Genomic DNA, 21,306 nt, shown 5'->3' on the forward strand with positions numbered 1-21,306 from the left:
CTGGGCGGTCAGACCGAGGGCAGCCCGAGGCGCACGCTTCCTTCACCTCCGCTGCCACACAGGACCCTCCGCGGGGAGACGTGGAATGGCCACTTTGAAAAACCACGACCTTCTGCTGGTGTGGCTCCTAGTGGAAGCTGGGGATGTTCGCTGAGGGAGCCCTGCGAGGCTACAGGCCAGGTGATTCCCGGCCGGGGACTACCCTGCCCTCTGCTTCTGTGTGGCCATGGGAGAGTCGCTGCCACTCGAAAACTCTGCTTTAGCTCATGGAAAACAGAAGACTCCCCCTTGCTCTCTCCCTCCCCAGGTGGAGGTTAGGACTGGGGAGGGCAGACCTCAGCCCTGTAGGGAAAGGTGAGGGAAGCAGCAGGACGGACTGACGAGCGTGGGGGACAGGGCCTGCTGGGAGCCCTGTCCTGGCGGTGTGGTTCAGGAGATGTTGGTGACCCTCTCCGGGGGTGGCCAGGCTCTGTGCCCAGGGGGCCAGGTGGGGAGGGGCCCTGCACCCCGGTCTGGGCCTGAGGACTCTGAACTGAAGCTGAGTCTGACTAACTAAGAGGAACCCAAAAAAAACCCCAAACAAACAAATAAACAACACCCAGAGCCACACAACACACACAAAAAAGCCTTTCTCAGGCTACCTGGGAGGCAGTGAGTCCCTCCCCAGACAGTGGGGAGGGGACTGGGCACTGCCAAGGACAGGACCAGCCTGGGCACTGTGAGGCCCTCTCTCCCCACCCCTGGCGCCTTGGTCCTGGAGACCACCCCAGATGTTCCTTGTCCCTTCCCTGGACGTTCTGCCCTTCCCTGGCCTCACCTCCGGCCTCTGTGAACCAGGTTGCAGATCACCTTTTCACAGAGTGTGATAAACAGGAATGAGGACATGATTTCAGTCATCAAATGGGATTGGGGACCCCCACGACCTGTGTCAACGCCATGAAGCTCCTGAGTGCACCCATCCTTGGGCTCAAGGTCCTGGCAAGTCCTGCAGTGAAGGAAGCTACCCACCTCTACTTAACCCTTTCCCTAAACTTATTTGATCAGGGAACCCATTTGCTCCTATAACACCCATGTAATAGGCTTTGAGAAGTGCCTCGTGGGGCATGGGGCCAGAAGTCAAGAGAACTGAACTCTGATCCCCTATTTGTCCCCTGGCCATGGACCACAGTGTCCTCGCTCAAGAAAGCAGGATAGACTCTGAGGACAGGCCCTCAGCACTGGGTTGCCTCATCCAGCACTAAGCTGCCTGGCCTGGCTGGTTATGGCCACACTTGGCCAGTGGTGCCGGTTCCCAGCTGCCCCAACACCCAACAGCCCTCGGGGACCAGTGGTCAGACAGTTACACCCCCCACCCCAACCCAGGGAAACCTACTACTCGCTGGGCATTGCCGTGGACTTCTCGTGCGCCTACGCACAAGGAATGGTGGGCGTGTCTCCCAGACCTTGTGAGGAAAAATTTCCCGGCCTGACAGGTGGGCATCTTGGAAGGGAATGTGTGGGTGGCCTGGAGATGATAATGATATGGAGAAGACAGAGACCAGACAGCCAAACAAGGGTGAGTCCCCACGGTTTATTATGGAAGCCTATAAAAGAGCCAGGTTGAGTATTTCCAAAATCACAAAATGCACAACATTCATTTTTTTAATACACAACATGGAATATTATATACAGATTAAAACCACATGACGGCAAAAACACTCACACGGCACCAGTTTCATATCAAAACAAAACACACAAGTGCTTCTTCAATATTAAAACAACTGTGATAAAAACATATTAATATTTTGAGCAATGTTTACAATAGAGAAAAAATTCATATTTTACTAAATAACAAATATTTAACAGCAAAAACTTTATACTAAATATCTATTTTGAATTATAACAAAAATAGTACTTATAATAGTTTATAAAGACAGACACAAAATTATAACATTAATGAAAAAAAAGTTTTGTGTATAAAATAATATTATAGTGACCTGGGCAGGGTCAGGATGGTGCCCAGGTCACAAACACCAGCGCCCAACATCGAAAGTGCTTCAATCTGCAAGCCCGTGGCAGGAAGAGTGTTGTGGGGTTTTGTCTTTTTAAGGTCAAGTTACAAGAGTTAGGAATGGTACGTGAGGAAACGTCACCCATCTAGCACTACCTGTACAGACCTGCACACAGACACACAGGCACGGGTGGACAGAGACGGCCACATTTCAACACTGGAACCCTCCTGTCAGCCAGTCAAGAGTCAAGAGCGTCTTTCAGTTCTCTTCTTGTTGCCTTTGAGACCCAGCGGGGCAAATAATCCTTCCTTCCTCCTCACAGGGACCCCCTCAGCCTTTCCCTCAGCCCCTCCCAGACTGGTCACCCCAACGTAAGGTGCCTCCCAGAATCCGCCATCTCCCACCCCATCCCAAACCCCTCACCAGGGCCAGGCCTGGTGGGCTTCCTGTCTCTAGTAGCACTTACTGCCTTCTTAGAAAGTCAGTCAAAAAAAAAAAAAAAACGACTGATTCAGCTGGGGGCAGCTTGGAGCGTGAACCTTCCAGACACTGGGCTTTTCTTCTGGGTAACCAATTCCAGGGCACCGTGCAGCAGCTCTTTTGCAAGCTTTGATGAGTCTTTACAAGTGTTTGCCTGTTTTTTCAGAAAGTGTGTGTGTGTGTGTGTGTGTGTGTGTGTGTTGTGTTGGGGTGGACTGAGGGATTTTGCTGATTTTTTAAAAAAATGTCTTTTTGCCAGTGATGTATGTTCTGCACAGATTCTTCAGTGGTAGAACAGTAGGGACCAAACGAAACCCTTGAGAACAGGGGTTACAGAGCCGTTGCCGGTCAGGAGCCCATTCCCCTAACGCCGACCACCAGGGTGTGTGAGTAGGGGTGGGAGGGGCCTGCAGTCCTCCCACTGAGCACCATGGAGGGGGCCACACAGCTGCCCACGGCAGTCACTGCTATGGAGAAGGACTGGAGAGACTAGTCTCCTGCACTCTTTGTATGTTTTTGATTTTCTTACAAAGAGGATTCGTTGCTTTTATAACATCAAAAGCCAAAAGAGAAACACAGAAAGCAAAGAAAAATCCGAAAACAGACAAAATCACTTAGAGACTCACCAAAGACCCCAGATTATCCCAGGAGGCATCCTAGATTGCCAACACTCAAAATGCCAGTGGCAGGAGCTACTCCTCTTTCCCCCAGTCATCCCCTGACCAGCCAGTTTTCCACCAAATCACTTCTGACAAATCGCACATTCCCTCCTCCTCGGCTCTGCAGCACGACTGGCGCGGCTGCCTCAGGACCACAGCAGAGGACCCGAGTCAGCACGTCCAAAGGGCTGCCTCCTATGCTCACCTCCCTTTGCTCTCATCTTGTCCCCACACCCCTGAGCTGGGCTAAGCAGACAGTGGCACAGAGGTGAGAACGACTTCAAGGACATCTTTCCAAGGGCAAAGGTCCAAGGGTGAAGGTGAAGGGAGGGACAACAGAAGCCCTTGCTCCCTGTCAGAAGAAAGAACCCGTATACGTCCCCATGCTCACTAGCAGGAGTGGGGGGCACCGGGGTGAACCGTGGCCAAGCAGAAGCTTATGGCAGTCACCAAAACCTCGTATGTTCAGGGCTTTTGACCAAGCAGGGAGGGAGGCAGTGGGCCATTTCCCCATCTCCACCAGGGTGAAAAGCAGAGGCACTGGACTTCACCCAGGGAGTGAGGCTCTGAGGTTGAACCCACAGAAGGTCTGGAGCCTAGGGGCAGGGAGACAGCATCATTCGCAGAAGTCCTGCCCTGGACAGCTGGGATGGAGGCTAGGGGACAGACAAGAGGCTTGTTCCAGTCCCCGGGAACGCCAAGATTCGGTTATGTCAGTGAATAAATATGGGGGGAAGGGGGTGGGGGGGGCGAGGGTGCGGTCCATGAGTCAAAGGCCTTGGGTGTGTGTGTAACAGGGGAGCAGGATGGGCTCAAGGTTGCCTGGCAGGAAGGTGGGGACATCAGTGCGCATGCCCAGGGCCACCAGGGAACATGCTGGGAGGACAGGGCCTGGAGCTCCTTTGCCCCAAGGTCAGAAGAGAGAAAAAGTAGCAGCAATAGGTAATTTCAAATGTCCAAACTGGCAAAGGGGTGGGGCCCCTCCAGGCTGCTTGCAGTCCGCCCCCCCAAGCAAGGGTGACTTGTGTTCTATTACCCAGGATGCTGTTCTTCGGCGGCCACACCAAGAGGGACATTCCACCAGTCTGGGTCAAAGCTGGAAGGGGGGTGGTGCTGAAGAGAGAGCCAAAGGGAGCCCCTCCTTGCGTCCCTCCCCCACATCAACCACCTGCCCTCAGACTAAAAGGGTCCAAAACAAATGGAGAGCTGGGACCAGTTGGGAACATCACAAGCAAATGCTGCAGCTGAGCCACTGACATTTAACACTGTAACGGGCATGCGGAGTGCCCGGCCCTGTCACTTCCCCTGGGGGGCTAAGCCCGTGGGAACTGGAGGGACTGGGTAGAAATAGGAGCCAGGGGAAGGGCCCTTCCCCGGGAAGGATGGGGCCCTTCTGGCTTTGGGTAGGGTTTGTCGGGGTCGGGGATGGGGGGGGACAGGGGAGGGCAAGTTATGGGGGCGCCGCTCCCCCTTCCCCAGGTTCTCGCCCCCTCCCCCACACAGGTTTCGACCCTTCTGGTGCCTCCCGCCACCCCCGCCACCCCCCAGGCCTGGCTGGGCTGAGATGGGGGTACGGGCTAGGCGACGTTAGACTGTGGCACTCAGCATGGCCTCCGTCTCTGGCAGGATCTTGTTCTGGTTAGAGTCCAGGCCAAAGAACTTGACGCTGAGGCCATCCACAGGGTGCAGGACAGGGACCAAGGTGATGCGGGGAAAGGTCCGGGTAGCCAGCTCAAAACGGCTCGTGCTGGCCAGCTCCACCGCCAGCACCTTCAGGAACAGCTTGGCCAGGTGTTTGCCCAGGCAGGTGCGGACTCCACCGCCGAACGGGAGGTAATGGAAGCGGCCATCCTTGTCTTCACTCCGGGCCTGACCGAAGCGATCCGGGTCGAACACGTTCACGTCTTTGAACACGGGCGCCGTGTCATGGGTGTCCCGGATGCTATACATGACGCTCCAGCCTTTGGGGATCTGGAAACCCTGGAGGCAAGAAGGGGGGGCAGGAGTAGAGGAAGGTGGTGAGAGCCAGAGGAGGTCTAAGAGGGCCAAGGACTTCCTACCCGCTGGCCCCTCAGCCCCCTGTCCCCAGCTGTGGTCCCTCAGTCCTGGCCAGCATCCCCTCTCCTGCCACAGCCTGTGAGGCCTCCCTCCTGTTCACAGATGTCCATATGCAACTTCCCATATGACAGCCCGGTTGGTTTCATCTGACCCAGCATCTGGGGCTGGCTCTCCCCCATCCCCACTGTAGCACCCCAACAGGAAGGCCGGTTTTTCCCACAGGCCAGCATCCACCCTCCCCAGGCAGCGTTCCCACCAGAGGCCCAGCCCTGCAGGGCCCAGCCTCACATCGAGCTCGAAGGTCTGCAGCACGGTCCGGTAGCCACCGGAAATGGGTGTGAACAGGCGCATGACCTCCTTGATGACGCAGTCCAGGTAGTGGAGCCCACTGAGAGTGTCGAGACGCAGCGTGCCCTCGCAAGGGCAGCCGCCGCTGTGCAGGATGCCCTGGGCCCGCAGCTCCTCGCGCAGCTTCTCCAGCACGGCGGGGTGCTTCAGCAGCTGCATGATGAGGGATGTGCTGGCGCTGGCCGTGGTGGCGTAGGCTGCGAAGATCAGCTCCAGGGTCCCGTCCTGCAGCGGCAAGCGGGGATCCAGGTTCAGCCCCCCTCTGCCAGTACAGGGCCCCTTGTCATGCCCCAAAGTCATCTAGCTAGGCCCTGCCTCCCAGCCTCACGTTGCTGTGGCTTCAGGCCACAATGGATACAGGTCACAGGGCCAGTCCCCCTGCTGGGCAGACAACACAGCTGCCACAGCCCAGGGCAGAAGCACTAGCCTGGAAGTCCCTTGGGATAGATAGGGCCGCTTCTCACTCACTGCTGGATTCCAGAGCCTGCCTGAGCAGGACTCATCAGGGCAGTGAGCTCCCAGAGGAAAAGAAAAAATCCTGGGGAGCCAGGCCCTGTGTGGGCAAGGAAGGTGGGTCTGCCCCTGGGCTTTCTACCTGGCAGTCCTAGCCCCTTTCTCCATCCCCAGGACATTTGGTGGGAGGGCAGGAGCATGGATGGGGTTGGAGGACAACCTGGGACCATAGCCATGGGGACCTGTGCTGGGACAGCAGTGAGAAGGCTGAAAGGAGGGGGTCCCCAGAAGACTCAGACCCCACCAGGTTTCTCAGGAGAGCAAGACATCTGGGCATTGGGAGCCCGAGGGCAAGGTCCCAGCAGGTCATCTCGTTCTGAAGCCTGTATTTTACAAATGAAGGCCCAGAGAAGAGAGAGACGGGACCTGAGTCCCTGACTTGCCATGGCACCACCTAGAAGCCATAATACTTCTTGTGAAATGGAAAGGTCATTGGAGCTCCTCCTGGCTCAGCAGGGGGAAGGCCCCAGAGCCAGACCAGGGGTAAGCACAGACAGGGAATGGAGAAGTCTGTGGTCAGACCCCCGCGGGAACGACAGAGTCTAGACAAGGATGAGTTAACAAATCCGCCTCAGGTGGCGCCCCCAACCCACAAAGGGGTGGGCAGGAAGTCCTTCTTGGAGTCCAGTATGGATCATCCTGGTGCTGGCAGCCCAGTTCGGCTTAACCAGTGACCCGCAGGCTGGGAGAGAGTGTCAAGTGTTACCAGCGAAAAGAGGCTGGCGGGAGGGGAGGAGATCAGAGTTGGTCAGAACTTCCCTGCGCTTCCCCAAGGGCTTAGGCTGCCTTTCTGAGGACCATGAAATGCACTGAACTGGTGACTATTGAGGTGGAAGGGGGTGAGGGGGTCCACAAAGCAACTGACTCAGAGTCTGTCCTGAGGTTCCTAGAGGCCAGTTTTCAGCATCTTCACCGTGGGGACCCACTCACTCCCAGGACTGGGTGCACAGAAGCTGTGGTGGGGGCAGGCCCACCCATCATGGCTGTTTCTCAGCGCCCCCCCATCAGACCACCCACACGAAGCAGGCTGGGACACAGCCTCTTTACTGGCTGCGTCCCCGCAGCCCCAGGTGGGGTTGGCCACCACCACCACACAGAGACAGCCACTGTGGGAGTGGAGCAGGATGGGCAGAAACAGAACCTGGGGCACTTGTGCCGCCCAATGGGGAGGCCGCCCCCACCTTCAGCTCCTGCATGGTCATCTCCTTGCCGTGCTCCTTGCTGCTCTCGATGAGGATGTCCAGGGCATCCGAGTAGTCCTTGCCCTGGGTGCACTGAAGCTTCTCCCGGATCGCCTTTTCCAGGCCCTTCTGCAGGATCTGCCGCGCCTGAATGCCCTGGTGGTGGGGAGGGGAGAAGGGGGCGATCTGGTTACCAAACTCAAAGAGGCCCCCTCCCAAGGCCAGGAAGGGCAGGGAAGGGACTCCTCTGAGATCTTCCCATCTAAACTGCTGAGACCAGCGGGTGAAGGCTCCCCTCCCCTGCCCATCGCCCTTCTGCTGACGCCTCCTCTCTGTCTGTGTGACCGGTGAGTGACTGAGTGGCCAGCCACCCTTTCCCATAGATGCCCACCTCCTCTCCTCCCAGGCCCTGGGGGCTCACCCGCCGGTAACCGCTGAAGGGCAAGTCGACGGGCAGGGAGAAGACGTTCTCCACAAATTGCTGGTAGACTTCGAAGAGATGGCCCAGGTCCTCTTCTGGGATGCTGAAACCCAGCAGCACCCGTATGGCCATACGGAAGGTGAGCTTCTGCGTCTCCTGGTACACGTTGATGGCCTCTGGGTGGCTGCTCCAGGCACGAAGCGTGTCCTGGATCACCAGCCGGATCTTGGGCAGGTAGCTCTGCAGGGCCTCATGACTGAAGATCTTGGAGAAGACCTGGAGGGCAAGGGGGGAGTTGGGAGGAGCTCGCGCCGCCCATGCAGCCCCCACGGGGCCCCACTGAAGCACGCGCCCAGGACGGCGGCCACAAAGACACCGGGTCCTCACCCCAATCGGGCTCTACTTTCCACCTCCGGTCACAAACCCCCGTTGGTGCTCCAGCTCTGAACCCCCTCCTACTGCCTGCGCCTTTGGGCAGAGGCAGGGGAAGGACAGGAGTAAAGCACAGTGTACAGGCACTGCTAAGTCAAGACCTACCATGTTGCTCACAGAGAGATCGGAGCTGCCCTCTCCTTTCCTGCCCCTCAGAAAAGCATGAGCTGCACACAGTGGCAAAGCCCTGGGGATGAAGCAGCCCAGCTGCCAGTAGGTCTACCGAGGAGCTGGTCCCTCCACTGCAGGGCCCCCTTCCCAAATTCCCAGGCAGAAGTGCCCAGGAGGAGTGGAACACAGGTGCATAGACTGGACAAGGAGGTGCAAAGCAGTAGGTGGCTCGTCTCCTCTAATGGAAGAACAAGAGAGTCTGAAGCTAGACTGCAAGCAGGACTTCCCAAGAGCCCCCTGCCCCCATCACCAAACTGCTCTCAGTCCCTGGGAAACACCTGATGGGTGGAGACCCTAGGCAGTCTATTAAATAGATGTGCCATCAAAAGGTCTTCAGTGTGGCAGAGTCTGGAGGCAGGGGGATGGGGGCAAGATTTTCCACCCTGAAAGATCACGATGCCAAACAGAAGCCCTTTTAATTCCTTGCATCTCCCTGGTCCATTTTAAGTAAATGGCGAGTCCCCATTTCCACCTTCTTTGCTTTCCATCCTCCTGCTTCCTCAGTAACTCCCTCCTGCCCCCTCCTTACCCAAATGCCCCAGCGCACAGTTTCATGCTGCTGCCCAGGGCAGGCAGGAGAGGGGAGAACATGAGTTTATTTACTGATACCTCTGCGTGTCACTCATAACCAACATCCTCTATCCACGCCCCCCCCCCAACCAGAGGGGCCACCAAAGCAAAGAGGGCCACCCCCACCAACACCAAGGGGAAGGTCGCTGGGGAAGGCAGAGTTGGGAGGGACAGCACAGAGGAAGGAGATGCATATTCCCCCCTGCTCCCCTGCCCTGCCCCACGCAAACCACACACACGCGCCTGCCCTCCCCTCCCGTCCCCCCAAACACAACCACCGCACAAACTGTAAATGTGAGAATTTCCCCTGCAGTCAGCTCGAGGAGGAAAAGGTAACATTTTCCTGGCCTCAGCCCTGCATGGCTAATGGGAGGGCTGGTTTGCAGAAATAACAGAGCTGGCCCTTCAGTGGCCCAGCCAGTCGTTCACAATAGCACTTTCATTCCCAAATTCCCGGTGGGCAGATGGAGGGAGGGAAGGAGGCCGGTGAGGGGCAGAGAAGCCAGTGCTGTTTGGGGCTGCTCCCGCTATTAAGGGACAGCCGAAATGTAGAAGGATGGGGAGTGGCCAAGGGCAGCCCAGGTCTGGATGGGTCACTCACACCCTGCTCAGCAGCGGGGTCCCAGGAACTTCCAAGGGAGACTTCAGCCACCACCTCCCTTCAGAGGAGGCTGTATGGATATATGGATAGAGGTGGGGCTCTCTGCTTCAGCACCCCCTCCCTGGTGTCCTTAGGATGCCAAGTTCAGCTCCTGATCGGAGTCTAATGGGGTGGGAATGGGGCCTCATCCCCAGAGCCCAATGCTGGCTAACCAAGGGCCCTTACAAAATAGTAAGATGTTCAAGGGGGAGGAAGAAAGATATTCTGTGGCTCCCAGGCCTCGATGGGGAGACTGGGAGTAAAGGCCGGCAAAGATAGGGAGGTCACACCTGGCCTAGAGGAGGACTACCAGGGAGGGGATGGGGCATGGACTGGCCAGGGCCCCCAGCGAACAGGAAACCCAAGCTCAGAGGTGGGCGTGTGGAGGGGGCAATGGGGCGGAGGCCACACAGACCGAGATTGGTCAAAATCAAAGCCAGCTAGGCTCTACAGGGTAGCGGGGTGGTGGGACAAGGCAGGCTGGGGACCGAGAGACCTAGGTTTTAGCCCCGGATCATACACCAGTTTACTGCAACACTATGGCCAAGTCATGCCCCTCTGCCTCAGCTTCCTCACGTATGAAATGGTGAGGAGGTGATCTCTGTGGCTCCTTTCAAGGTACAGAGCCCATAAACTAGGTGTCCCAAAGTAGATGCTGTCCCCTCAAGTCACCTAATGCCTACTAGCCCCCCAAATATACACCCCACGCAGGCTACAGTGACCCAGGAAGGGTTCCCAGGGTCACCAAAGGAGGCTCCCTGAGGACACCCCAGCACTCTCAGAAGGGGCCAGACATGACCCACCCACAGGCCCTGCCCAGCCCTGCCCTGCCCCGAAGGTTACATTCCCTGCGCCCTCTAGTGATGACCAGCTGAATCGCTCCTTCTCAAGCGTGGGGTCCAAGGAGGGCCGGACGGAGGGAGACTTGGGACTAAGTAGATGGACTTCAAAGGTGGGGGATCCACATGTTACCTCCAGGTAGTCAGGGGTCCTGACCAGGAGCTGGAATGACCCCAGGAAGCCCTCTGTCATCCTGCACCTGAAGGCCTCTGGTCTGGGGCATCTGGAAAGGTCCAAGGCTCTTATCTTGATCCAGCCCCTGACTCACCAGGGGCAGCCAGCAGGTCACTGCCCTCTCTGGGACTCAGCTTCCCCACTGGTTTCATGAAGGGTCTAACTGGACTTTCTTGGGTCCCTTTCCATCTAGCTGTCCTGCCCATGATTCCTCTCAGAGCCCCCTGAGGCAGAGAAAATGACCACAGGAGAAGCAAAGCAAAACAAAACAGCAGGCACTCTGAGTCAAGGGACTCCGCTCAGAGGTCACCCCATCCGTGCCCCTGCTTCCAGCCCTGCTATTCCCCAGGCATCAGGGCCTCCCAGCCACCAGGAAAACTCCAGGTCCTCATCCCTGGGTTGGTGCCCAGGATTAACAACGAGGGCACTTCCCACAGCCGAGGCAGCCCAGAAACCACCACCTACCACAAAGGCCAGGAGGAGGCGGAGGTGCTGGCCCAGAGCAGAGGGAGGCCTGGGCCACGTCGGGCGGGGTCAGGAGTCGGGCACATGGGCAAGTGCCCAGCTGAGACGCTCAGTGTGAAGAGAGGAAGGGTTCCCAGCCCCCAGAGCCGTCTGCCCTGACCACAGCTGTAACAGGAGCCAAAGCTGCTTTGTTTCCCTCTGGGGCTTCCCTAGGAATTCCCAAAAGTGAGCCAAGAATGTTGGACAAAGGTCATTGGGAACCAGCTTGGGCCCAGGCAAAGCCCTGCAGAGGGAGCAGCAGGTACGGACTTCCCTAGGTGCCCAGGGAGAGAAGACAGAGCGTCCCAGGAGGACCAGGACCTCCCAGGCACAGGCTGGGCTCCTGGCTTGAAGGCTGTGCTTGGTAACCCTCCGCTACCCCCCATCAGCTTCTCCAGCAAAGCGACTGGCCCAAGGGCCCACTTCCCTGGTTCTCTCTCAACCCTGAGTGGGAGGCAGTGGGACACCGGGGGCTTGCCAGGCTCCGATTCTCCAGAACTGTCTCTACAGACACTTGCCCCTCCTGCTCTTACCACCGTGACCCTGGGAAGAGAGCGGCTCACAGGAGCCCCAGGACCCTGGACTCTGACTGCTCAGCCAGGTGCCCTCCCCCTTCTCAGCTGGTGCCTGTGGATGGACAGATGGACAGACAGCCTCTGGACAGGCAGTCTCGGAGTCGGAAGAGCCAGGGCAGGAACCTACTCCTTGGGCCAGTGAGTCAGACTGGTAGGAATGGAAGCGGGTGCCCGGGAGGGCGGGGGCCCGGGCAGGCTACCCGCCGAGCCACGCTGCCGGAGGAGAGCTGCAGCTTCGGAGTGGGAAGAGCAACAGAGGGCGGGCAGTGCCGCGGCAGCTGTCTGCAGGGCACACGGGGGACGCCGAGGTGTGTACTTTATACTCAAGTAAGGGGGAGGACAAGAGATAGCGTCATCTTCCCAGGGGCTTGGCATTTCCACTGGGTCTCAACTTCACCCTGACTGCCTCCCGAGCCAATCCCACTCAGCCACTCTGGCAGGGAGGGGCCAGCCCAGACCCCCCAGCCTGTGCAGAAAGTGGAGGCCCAATGGGGAAGGGCCCTCCCAGGGTCAGTCCTGGCCGTGACTGGCCACACCCACCAGTGGCCCTGAACCCCATCTCCCACCACTCCCCAAGCCCCACTGAGCCACCATGTACCTGTCCTGGGGCTCTGAATTTATCTGAGAGCCCCAAGGGGACACTTCTTTATGGCCAAACTTCTCAGGAGAAGGCCAGCTGTGTGGCTCCTCTGTCCCTGCTTCGGCATTTCCCACCCCTGGAGGGACACCCCCAGCTCTGGCCCTTCAGCCTGGGCAGCCTGAATGGATACATTGGTCGGCACAGGGGGCTCAGGGCCAGAATAGACCCCAGCCAAACCTGCCCACTCTCTGTCAAGGCCAGAATTGTCTCCCAAGGCTGGAAGAGTGAGCAGACATGTCAGCATCACAGCCTTGGACCCCTCCGTGCCCTGGGAGGACAGAGAAAGGAGGGAAAAGGGAGAAGACAGACCCTAGGCCTGGCCAGAACCCCCACCACTACCCCCGCCCACTGCCTGGCACCAGGCACATGGAGGGAGGCACCCACTCTCAGGCGCTCTGGTGGCTGCCTGGCTGTGGGCTCCCTCCCACATTGACCTTCAGAGAGATCCGCTCCCGCCACCCTCCCCCTCAGCAGTCCCTGCACCCACTGGCTGGTGCTACAGTAACTTTTGAGTGAAGGACTTCTTGGGCTGGCAGAACAAAGGCTCTGTGCCTATGCCAGGGGGGCTGGGCAGAGCTCTCAGGGGCAGGGCTGCCTGGCTGGGCCACTCATCTTCCTAATGCAGGTGGGAGCGGCTGCCTTGGGCTGAACCAGAGACTGTGCACGGGCCCCAAGGCCATCAAGAGCCAGGCTGGGCTGGGCTCCCTAAAGACCCCCCAGACCTCCTGGCTCTGCCCTCCTGCTGATGTACTTCTCGGACTCTGCACCCCAACACACACTGCAAGATGGACAGGGTTTCTGAGAGAAGTGCAGTGATCCTGAGCCTGCCTTCCACCTCCGCCCCAGGCCCGTGAGGGCTGGGATGTGTGCAGACAAGGCTTCTTCATCCTACCTCCAAAGCCTGGGGAGCTGTTCCCCCACCTTCGTCTTGGGTTCAGAAGTCCCTGTAGCCAGGAGTCTGGGTTGGAGGGGCAAGAGTGCCATGCCTGGAGTCTCTAGGACACCAGGAATCCAAGACTAAGTGCATCGTTTGGGATGTTCCCCAGGTTTGGGGAGGGCTACTGTCTGAGGCCCCTTGAAGCTATTGGCCTCCCCATTTCCAAAGGAAAAGAGGAAATGCCTTATTCTGGGGTGTGGGGCTGTGCAATGGGGATTCTAGAACCATCTCCCCTCCCACTCCTCCTCTGTGTCTCTGACAACCTCCTCCTACCCTTCCCTACCACCCTCCTTCCAGGGCAATTCCCTAGCCTCCACCCACACAAAGAAGGATGACATCCCTCTCCCATTCATCAGAGACACCCCAGGCCCCTGGGGGAAGGAAGGTTATAAAAACGAGGGGACAGAGTCTGGGGTGGTGGCTATAGGGACACAGGCCTGGCTCCTTAAGAAGATTTTGTTAAACTAGGCAAGACTTTCTGGATTTTCTCCCTGGCAACCCCAGCCATCTTGGCCCTAGACCACCAGGACAGGCGGGGCAAACACCTGGAGTGCAGCGATGGCTGTAAGGAGCCCCTTCCCAGCACATCTGGTCAGACCTCCCAGAGAAGAGGCGGGCCACCAGCCCCAGTGGAAACAGTGACGCTCCTCGTTCTCCCGCCGGCCAGGCCCCAGCACACCTGGGCCTTACTTCCTGTGAGTACATCCCAACCAGGCCTGGGCCTAGCCCAGCAGCCTGCTCACCCACAAGGTCTCTGACTGCAGTGCGGACTGGATCAGGCCGTGTGCACAGCATACCCCGGACCCTGGCCAGGCTGGGTCCGCTGGGTACTGGGGTCCAGCAGCCTGGCCATTTTTTCCAGGACATAAACAAGCCCCTGAATGTTCTCTTCTCATCCCTCCAGCTAGACTCTACTTCTTGAGGCAAGGGCCAAGTGTCTCACCCCAAACCTTCAATTCCCAAGCCTCTGTCAGGATGAACTGCTTTCTGTCTGCTTCCTACCCCCAAAAGCTAGAGGATAGGGTGTCCCAAAGAGGGAGATCATGGAGGACTCTTCTGTGGCTCTCAGTTTTGGCCCCCGCCCCTGCCCTATCCCCAGCTCTCCCTGGCATTCCTCTGGCAGTGTGCTCTGGGGCATCTCCTTCCCTCCTTCCAAATGAACCATGTGGGCCCAAACCATGGGGCTTTCCAGGTGGGCCCTCCCCACCTGGAGACCCACAGCCAAGCCAGGAACAGGGTGGGTGGAACCACAAGGCAGCCCTGCCCCCAAAGCCCTCTGCACCCCCAGGTCTCACAGTCTGGTCCTGATCCAGCCCTCCTCTTCCTCCCAGCACCTCCTCCCTACTCCCACCACCAGCTCTGGCAATCCTAGGTCGGCAGGACTAAGTAAGGCTCCTCTTCAGCTTCATGGGCTAGAAACAACTCTTCCCCATGGATGCCTGTGTTGCACGCCCTGTCCTGCCCTTTCTTTGCTTCCTGACCGGATTCAAGTCTCTCAAACTCCCAAGCCTCAGTGTCCCCTTCTGTGAGAAGGGGACAATGACTGTTTTCTTGTCAGTCTCTATAAAGATAAAATGAGGAAGCAGATAGTCCTTGGAGCTGGGCTTCTGAGTCTCAGGCTGTCTCCTCACCCTTTGGAAAGGGGTTTTTGGGTGGAGCCCTAAAGACTAAGAAAAAATAGTGTGGAACACATTTTATAAGGCCCCTCCCCCGCCCCCGTGCTGAGCCCATAGCTCCCTTCCAGGCACTTCCCATCTCTCCTCTGGACCTGTTAGCTGCTTCCTGCTCTAGTGAGGTACATGGGGGAAAACTACCCTAGAAGCCCCTTTCCAGTCCCTGAAATCCGTGCTTTACGGGAGAGGGGTGGGAGGGGGTGTGCCTCCTCCATCGGATTTAGCCTCCTTTTGTCTGCTATGGAAAACTACTCTTCGAGGGCCGTTCAAAGACATCAGATACTACAAGATGAATACCTACGTTCACAAAGACCTCTTCACATAGACTTCTGGAGGTGGGAGCCGCTCACCGCTGCGCCCCCACCCCCACCCCGCCACTCTGCCACTGTTCTGGGCATATCTGAGGCTGCCTCTCTCTTTCCTTAAGGTTTCAAACCTGGATGAGTCCTCTGACCCAGTGGAAAACGGGGTGGGAGGGGAGGTCGTGCAGCGCCCCCTCACTGGCCGCCTGAAGCTGGCGGCCCGCCGCCCCGCCCACTGGCGGCCCAGCTTTGGGGTTACTGCAGTTCAAACAGCACGTGCCGCCCGCGCTTAGAGCCGCGGCGGCGGCTGCTCGGCCCTGGGAGGGGGCAGGGAGGCTCGGCTAGCTCCGTACGCTCTGGCTCGCCTCCCCCGTGCCTCTTCCAGGCGCTCGGGAAATCCACAGGATAAACACCCACTTTCTCTTCCTCTGTACGGGAGGGGGTAGGTGCGCTCTGATCCCCCGCAGCGCCTCCGCTGCTCTCCCACCCTTCGCCCTTCCTCCGCGGTCCAGAGCTGGGCCGCAGTGCCCCAAACTTCATCTCCCCGCCGCCTTCACCTCCTCCTCTGCCCCGCCAAGGCAAGGCCCTGCTACCGTTGTGCACGGGATGATGCTCCGCTCCCTGAGCCTGCCCGCGTCGCCCTTAAGGAACCAGTGGCAGAAAGGCTAGGTTTGGTTTTCCAAAGATCGGTTTTCTGTCCTCAGAATTCCCAAGGGAAACAGGGCGAAAAGGAGAGGGGGGACCACCATTTGCCTTTATCTTTTCTCGGTTTTGTGGAGTACGCGAGGACAGGAGTTGGATGCGCTACTCCCTGCATGTTTGAACTCTGTCCAAACCACCCCCCCCCCCGCAACAGCCACCGATGGGCCTGGCCGAGTGTGGGATCCTCTAGCATGGTGTGCAAATGGGGGGCGCAGATTCGGGTGGAACTGTCCCCCGGGGCTCCACAAACTCCTTACACCTGAGACGGGTGCACGGAAGAAGAGAGTCAGAGCAGGGCTGCGGGGCTCTTAGCCAAGAGAGAGAGCTCTTACCTTGCGCTTATTGCGGTGGATGTCCCCGATGGAGTTAGCCACCGTGTTGGGGCCCAGCAGCATGCGCGTGCTGCGTGGCCACTCAGTGCTCACCAGGTGGTGCTCGCCCATGAGGATCTTGCGCACGTTTTCTGCGCCTGTCACGCGGATCAGCGGCCGCCCCAGCAAGTGCGTTTTGAACACGTTGCCATACTTTTCCCTCCGCGACGACTGGAAGCCGGAACCCTGCGGGAACCAGGGAAGAGACCTCTCTCAGGGCGTACATCTCCGGATGGGATGTCCCAGAGGCCCAGCCTGGAGGGCCCGCGGCGTGCGGGGGGAGGGGGGCAGAAGATTCAGCCCAGGCCACCAGTCCTCTGTCACCCCCCACCACCACCAACACACACACACACACACACACACACACACACGAAGGTTTTATTTTTCATAGCATGCACGAGAACTGGGAAGTAGGGCCTAGAGGATAATAAATAATGCAAGAAGGCGGGAGGCCCGGGGCACCCCTCGGGAGGGTGTTTTTTGGTAATGACTTGCGGGAGGAAAAAGGTATCCCGGATGGCGGGACCCGAAGCTACAGCCTCCACACACCCCCCCCCCCCTCGCTCCCCCGCCTCAAGCTCCGGAGACTCTCGGAATAAATATTTCCAGGCTCCCGGCCACGGGCTGGCGAGACCCCGCGGGGTGGCCGCAGGCCAAAGATTATTTATAGCGGCGAGCGGTCCGTGCCCGGAGGCAGTCACTACAGAAGGGGGTTGGGGTTTCCTCCGTTCTCAGGGGTGGGCCGCGAAGGGACCCGGCGGCCCTCTAAGGGATCTGCAAGGTAGGGTCACGGGGCCGCGAGCCGCGATTTTCCTAATGCAATCTGCACTGGGAATAACTGAGAAGGAGTTTCGTCGCCGCCCTGGAGTTTGGAACCGGAGCTCGGAGGAAGGCGCTTCCCGCGGGGCGGGGCAGGGCGGGGCGGCCGTCACAGGTAACCGGATCCCCGGCGGCAGCAGCAACGGCGTGAGCCCGGGACGGCTAGGCCCCGGCCCCGGCCCCGGCCCCGGCCCGGCGCGCGGGGTAGCTGGCTGAGCCGGCCCCCGAGCGGGTACCGGAAACCGAGGGGACCTCCGAGGGGCGGGTGCAGGGGCGTCCGGCTCACCTTTGACGTAGGCGCTCGCCACCCCACCCCGCGTTAACCCTTCTCCCGCCGGGGCAGCGCCGGGTGCCAAGGGGAGAGGCGCCACCTGTCCCGCACTCTTGCTTGGCGGGCAACGACCTGCGGGTGCGTACTCCAGATCTACGGAGTCCTGTACCCACGAAGGGACACCTCGGCATCCCCTTTTCCCGGGTTTGATCCCTCTGCTCACTTCCCTTTCTTCTACGGAAAAGTATTCTCCAGCTAAATGTGAACACACCCAGCACCGCCGAAAAGTGACTCTGCAGAACCCGGAGTCCTAATCACTTTTCCACATGCGCCTCCGGCCCCGGCGCGCGACAGGGAGCGAGCCCAGAGAGGCCGCGCCTCCTAGTGGGGGGCTGGGCCGCGGGGGACGCCACCCCACTCCCAGGTTGGCGGGTCGGAGAGAGCTCCTCCACCCCACCGCAGTTCTAGACGGCGTCTTCCCCTTTAAGAGAAATCTAGGCGAGGGTGGAGGTGCGACCAAGGGGGGGTTGAGAAGCGGGATTCCCTCCCTCCGTCTGCTCTACCCGTCTCCCTAGCTCCGTCTGACTCTCCGTCGCTCCTCTCCTTCTTTTCCTCTGTTTTTCTTTTCTTTCGACACAAAAGTTGGGTTGTGAATTTTCCGAGGTCGCTGCCGCCTCTCTCCCGCCGCCCCCCTCCCGTCTCTGATCTGCCTAACTATAATTAAAGTGCGTTTTTTTGTGGCATTAATAAAGAGTTATTTGTCCGCCGTTTCCACGGTCTTCACAAAGAGGACTTTCATAGGGGCGGCCGCTCGGGCCGCGAGTCCAATTTATACAAAAATGTTGTATTTTTAGCCCTAGGCTCTGTTTAGATGGCGCACGGTGGAAACGGAGAGCCCTTGGAGGTCTCCCCGTAAAATCTGATAAATGACTCCAAAAAAATAAAGCTGGGATTCAGAGGGCTCCCATTAACCCCTTCAGCGCTCTTCTACAGGCATCCCCCCCCCCATTTCCCTCCCACGGGGGAGTCTAGGGCCCCGCGGGCTAATGGAAGGGGAGGCGTAGGCCTGGTTCCCTTTCCCCAACTTCAGTGCGGGTTGGGCACGGAGCCCCAGGCGCCCTTGCGGGATTCGGGGAAAAGGTCAGGGGGATGTTCGGGGTAGCAGAGAAAGGTCAAGAAAGGGCGGGGGCGATAGACCACGGATTCCGCAGATTGGCTCTAAGGAGACGAGAGCTGATGCCCGCGTGAGTTATTTTATTTCCTAAATTCTCGGCCAAAAGCCTAGACCACCTCCGCAGTTAACTCTTCTAAGTGTGGTGGTGGCACGGGAGAGGCTCTGGGGACTTCTTTACGGAGGGTAGCCCTATTGGTTAAAGCGAATCACACCCCACTACATGAGCATCCCCAAAAGAGATGGGCCGATTCGGGAACTTGGGAAGACCGCAACCTAGAGGAACCGCGCGCCCCCCACCCCGCCCCCCGCTCCGCTGTCACTCCGCGCGGGGCGGGGCCGGGCAGGGTGTCCGTGTGTGCGCTCGCGAATTGCACGCGTCTGTTAATTTCAAGCCATGCTCTCGCACTTCTAAACCCACAGGTCTCTGCCGTCGCCTCCCGCTCACCTCACCCTTGCCGGGGTTGTCTTCAGGACATTCATCCTTCTCTTAACTCCCACCAGCATCCTCCGGACAAACACGGGTGTTCACCGGAACACAACACACCTCCCGCGGTTAACCAAAGGCGTCCCCCACCCCACAAAAAACCTGGTGTATATCAAATTGCAAAAGCGTTTGTCTAGCACTTGACGAGGTTAATTCCAGGTTAATCTCCCCATTACTTACCTGAGTCTGGTCCCCGACGCACCCACCTCCATTATCACCCGCAGTATGCGGTTGTGTGGCGTCTAGCAACACACACACACAGACACACACACACACACGCACGCACACACATACACACGCACTCTTTGGATCTCATACACCAATCCCAAGTTTCTCTCCCCTGCACAAGTGTCCCCACCCAATAAGTAAATAGACCCTTTTCCTTAAAAGCCAACAACCCTCTGGTCTCGGGCTTCTCATCTTCCTTGGGATACCTCCTTCCTTCCCCACCACTAAATACACACACTTTCTTGGACTGTAGACCAGGGCGGTTGTACCTAGCGCAGCCGACGACGCGGCGGGAACACAGCCGGAGGGGCTTAAGGGGGCAATTCTGGCTGCCATTGACTCCTTCCTCTCCCCGACTCAATTTTCGGGTCCCAATATACCTCCCAAGCCCCGGCAGCCGACGGCGACAGGGGTCTGGAGCGAGAAGGTGAGGCGAAAGCTGCTCACCACACGACTCCCCCTCCGGCTGGCAACGCAAGGGGAAACCCCCGGACGGTCCACGCACCCCTGCTGGGTCGCCCGCGACTGGGGAAAGTCAATCTTGGGAGCCCTCCGAGTCAATCTTGGGAGTCCAGGGACCTCTCCTACCAGCCCCCAGAATTTGCGCACTCGGCGCCAATGCCCCCCTCCCCCAACCACGCCGCGGGAGGGCAAAGGAAGCCCCGGCTGCACCCGCAAAGAGGAGGGAAGGGGCGGGGCGGGGACCTGTGCGTTCAGGCTCCCGGCGCCCCCTGGTCGGCCCGCCGCTCCAACGACCCCGCGCTCGCCGCTAGCGGACCCCGGAGAGCAACGGAGCGAGCGCGCCCTTACCTGTAGCAACCAGTGGCCGGTCTCTCCGATGAGCGGGAAGCCCATGGAGCCTTTGGGTATGGGCAGTTTGCAGCTCTTGTCGCGGGTGGCAGCCCAGCGCAGCTGCCACAGCTGCTGCGACACGGCCAGCAGCAGCGTCACCGACACCAGGCACGCGGCGAGGGTGGCCAGCGCCGACACCAGCTCCAAGCCCTCAAAGAGCATGTTGGCGGCCGCTCGGGGGATTGGCTGTGCCGGCCGCGGCGGGGGAGGGGAGGGCCGATGAGAAGGGACGCGAGCGGCGGGGGAGGGGAGGCTGCGGCTGGGGGTCCTGGCACCTCCAGCCGAAACAGAGAAGGAGGAAGGGGCCGAGGGAAGGGGAGTGGAGGCTGCGAGGGGAGCGGAGAGAGGGAGGAAAAAAATTGCCTACAAGAAGAGAGAGGAGACACGAGGCGACTCGGAGTGTAACTTTGTTTGTTTGTTTGTTTGTTTGTTCCCTTATAGCGGGCTTAGGGGCTGCTCGAGAGGTGGTGAGATGAAGCCGTGAATCAAGCTGGTGGATTAGCTCTCCCCGAAACCATCACACTCGGAAAACTTTGGAAAACTTTGTCCAGCGGGAGCCTCTCTCGTAAGAGCTATCGGAGAGAAAATGCGATCGATTTGTCAAAAGTTCTCCCCTCAAATTCCTAGGTGGAGAAAAAAAAGGGGGAAAAAATTTCTGAATCCAAAAATTCCAAAGAACCCAGAAACTTTAGGGGTGAGGGGGAAGGCTCCCCAGCCGAGGCGAGTGGAGAGGCCCGAGCCCAGCGTCCCTGGGCTGCCCCGGGCGGCGCGCCGAAGCCGCAGAGCCGCCGCTGCACCCCCGAGGCGGGAGCAGCGGGCGAGGCGGCGCGGCGGGCGCTGCGCGGGTGCGGAGCTGGCGGACCGCAGCCGGGACGGGACGCGGCCGGCGACAGAGCCCCGGGCGGGCGCAGGGGCGGCGGCGGCGGCGGCGGCGGCGGCGGCCGGCGGGCGGGCGGGGTGAGGCGGGGTGGGGTTGGGGGAGGAGGTGAAAACCCGAGCTGGGCTATTGTATCAATTAAGAAAAGGCAATCCGTCCCGGGACGCGGTCTCTCGGTTCTGGAGTTGCTGCTGGTGGAAGAAAGGGGGAAAAAAGAAAGGAAGGCAAAAGGAATGAAAGAGGGGGAAAAGCAGGAGGCAGGATTTCAGGGCTGGTGGTTTTAAAAGCTTCTCTCAATGTGAATTTGAGTCCAAAGCGAGGCGATGCGTGTGTTTATATAGAGGCAGGAGGCTGCGCCGTGGGCGCTCCGCCAGCCCGCCCCCCCACCCCACCCCCACCCCACTCCACCCCACCCCACC

General features: G+C 59.0%; 1 protein-coding gene across 3 annotated transcripts; it reads right to left on the reverse strand.

The window, feature by feature from the left end:
* Positions 1–1,556: 1,556 nt before the first annotated feature.
* LOC101687368 (cytochrome P450 26B1) lies at positions 1,557–20,453 on the reverse strand. 3 transcript variants are annotated; one of them, XM_004742183.3, is made up of 6 exons: positions 19,969–20,453; positions 16,144–16,368; positions 7,652–7,927; positions 7,231–7,386; positions 5,477–5,761; positions 1,557–5,110 (listed from the first exon to the last, which is right to left on the reverse strand). In XM_004742183.3, exons 1-6 carry the CDS (start codon positions 20,170–20,172, stop codon positions 4,718–4,720), a joined length of 1,539 nt encoding a protein of 512 aa, XP_004742240.1. In that variant the 5' UTR covers positions 20,173–20,453; the 3' UTR covers positions 1,557–4,717. The 3 variants fall into 3 exon arrangements, with proteins under 3 accessions (XP_004742240.1, XP_012906605.1, XP_012906604.1); XM_013051151.2 differs by lacking the exon at positions 19,969–20,453 and adding an exon at positions 19,111–19,214; XM_013051150.2 differs by lacking the exon at positions 19,969–20,453 and adding an exon at positions 17,288–17,570.
* Positions 20,454–21,306: the final 853 nt, after the last annotated feature.

Source organism: Mustela putorius, unplaced genomic scaffold (assembly GCF_011764305.1).
Source record: "Mustela putorius furo isolate JIRA1106 unplaced genomic scaffold, ASM1176430v1.1 tig00000281_pilon_pilon_pilon, whole genome shotgun sequence".
Lineage (NCBI taxonomy): Eukaryota > Metazoa > Chordata > Mammalia > Carnivora > Mustelidae > Mustela > Mustela putorius.

Coding starts and splice junctions, on each gene's coding strand:
- LOC101687368 (XM_004742183.3), bottom strand. CDS start 20,172: ATGCTCTTTGAGGGCTTGGAGCTGGTGTCGGCGCTGGCCACCCTCGCC. Junction 16,369..19,968: donor CCGGCCACTGGTTGCTACAG/GTAAGGGCGCGC, acceptor TGGTTCCCGCAG/GGTTCCGGCTTCCAGTCGTC. Junction 7,387..7,651: donor CCTTCAGCGGTTACCGGCGG/GTGAGCCCCCAG, acceptor CCCCACCACCAG/GGCATTCAGGCGCGGCAGAT.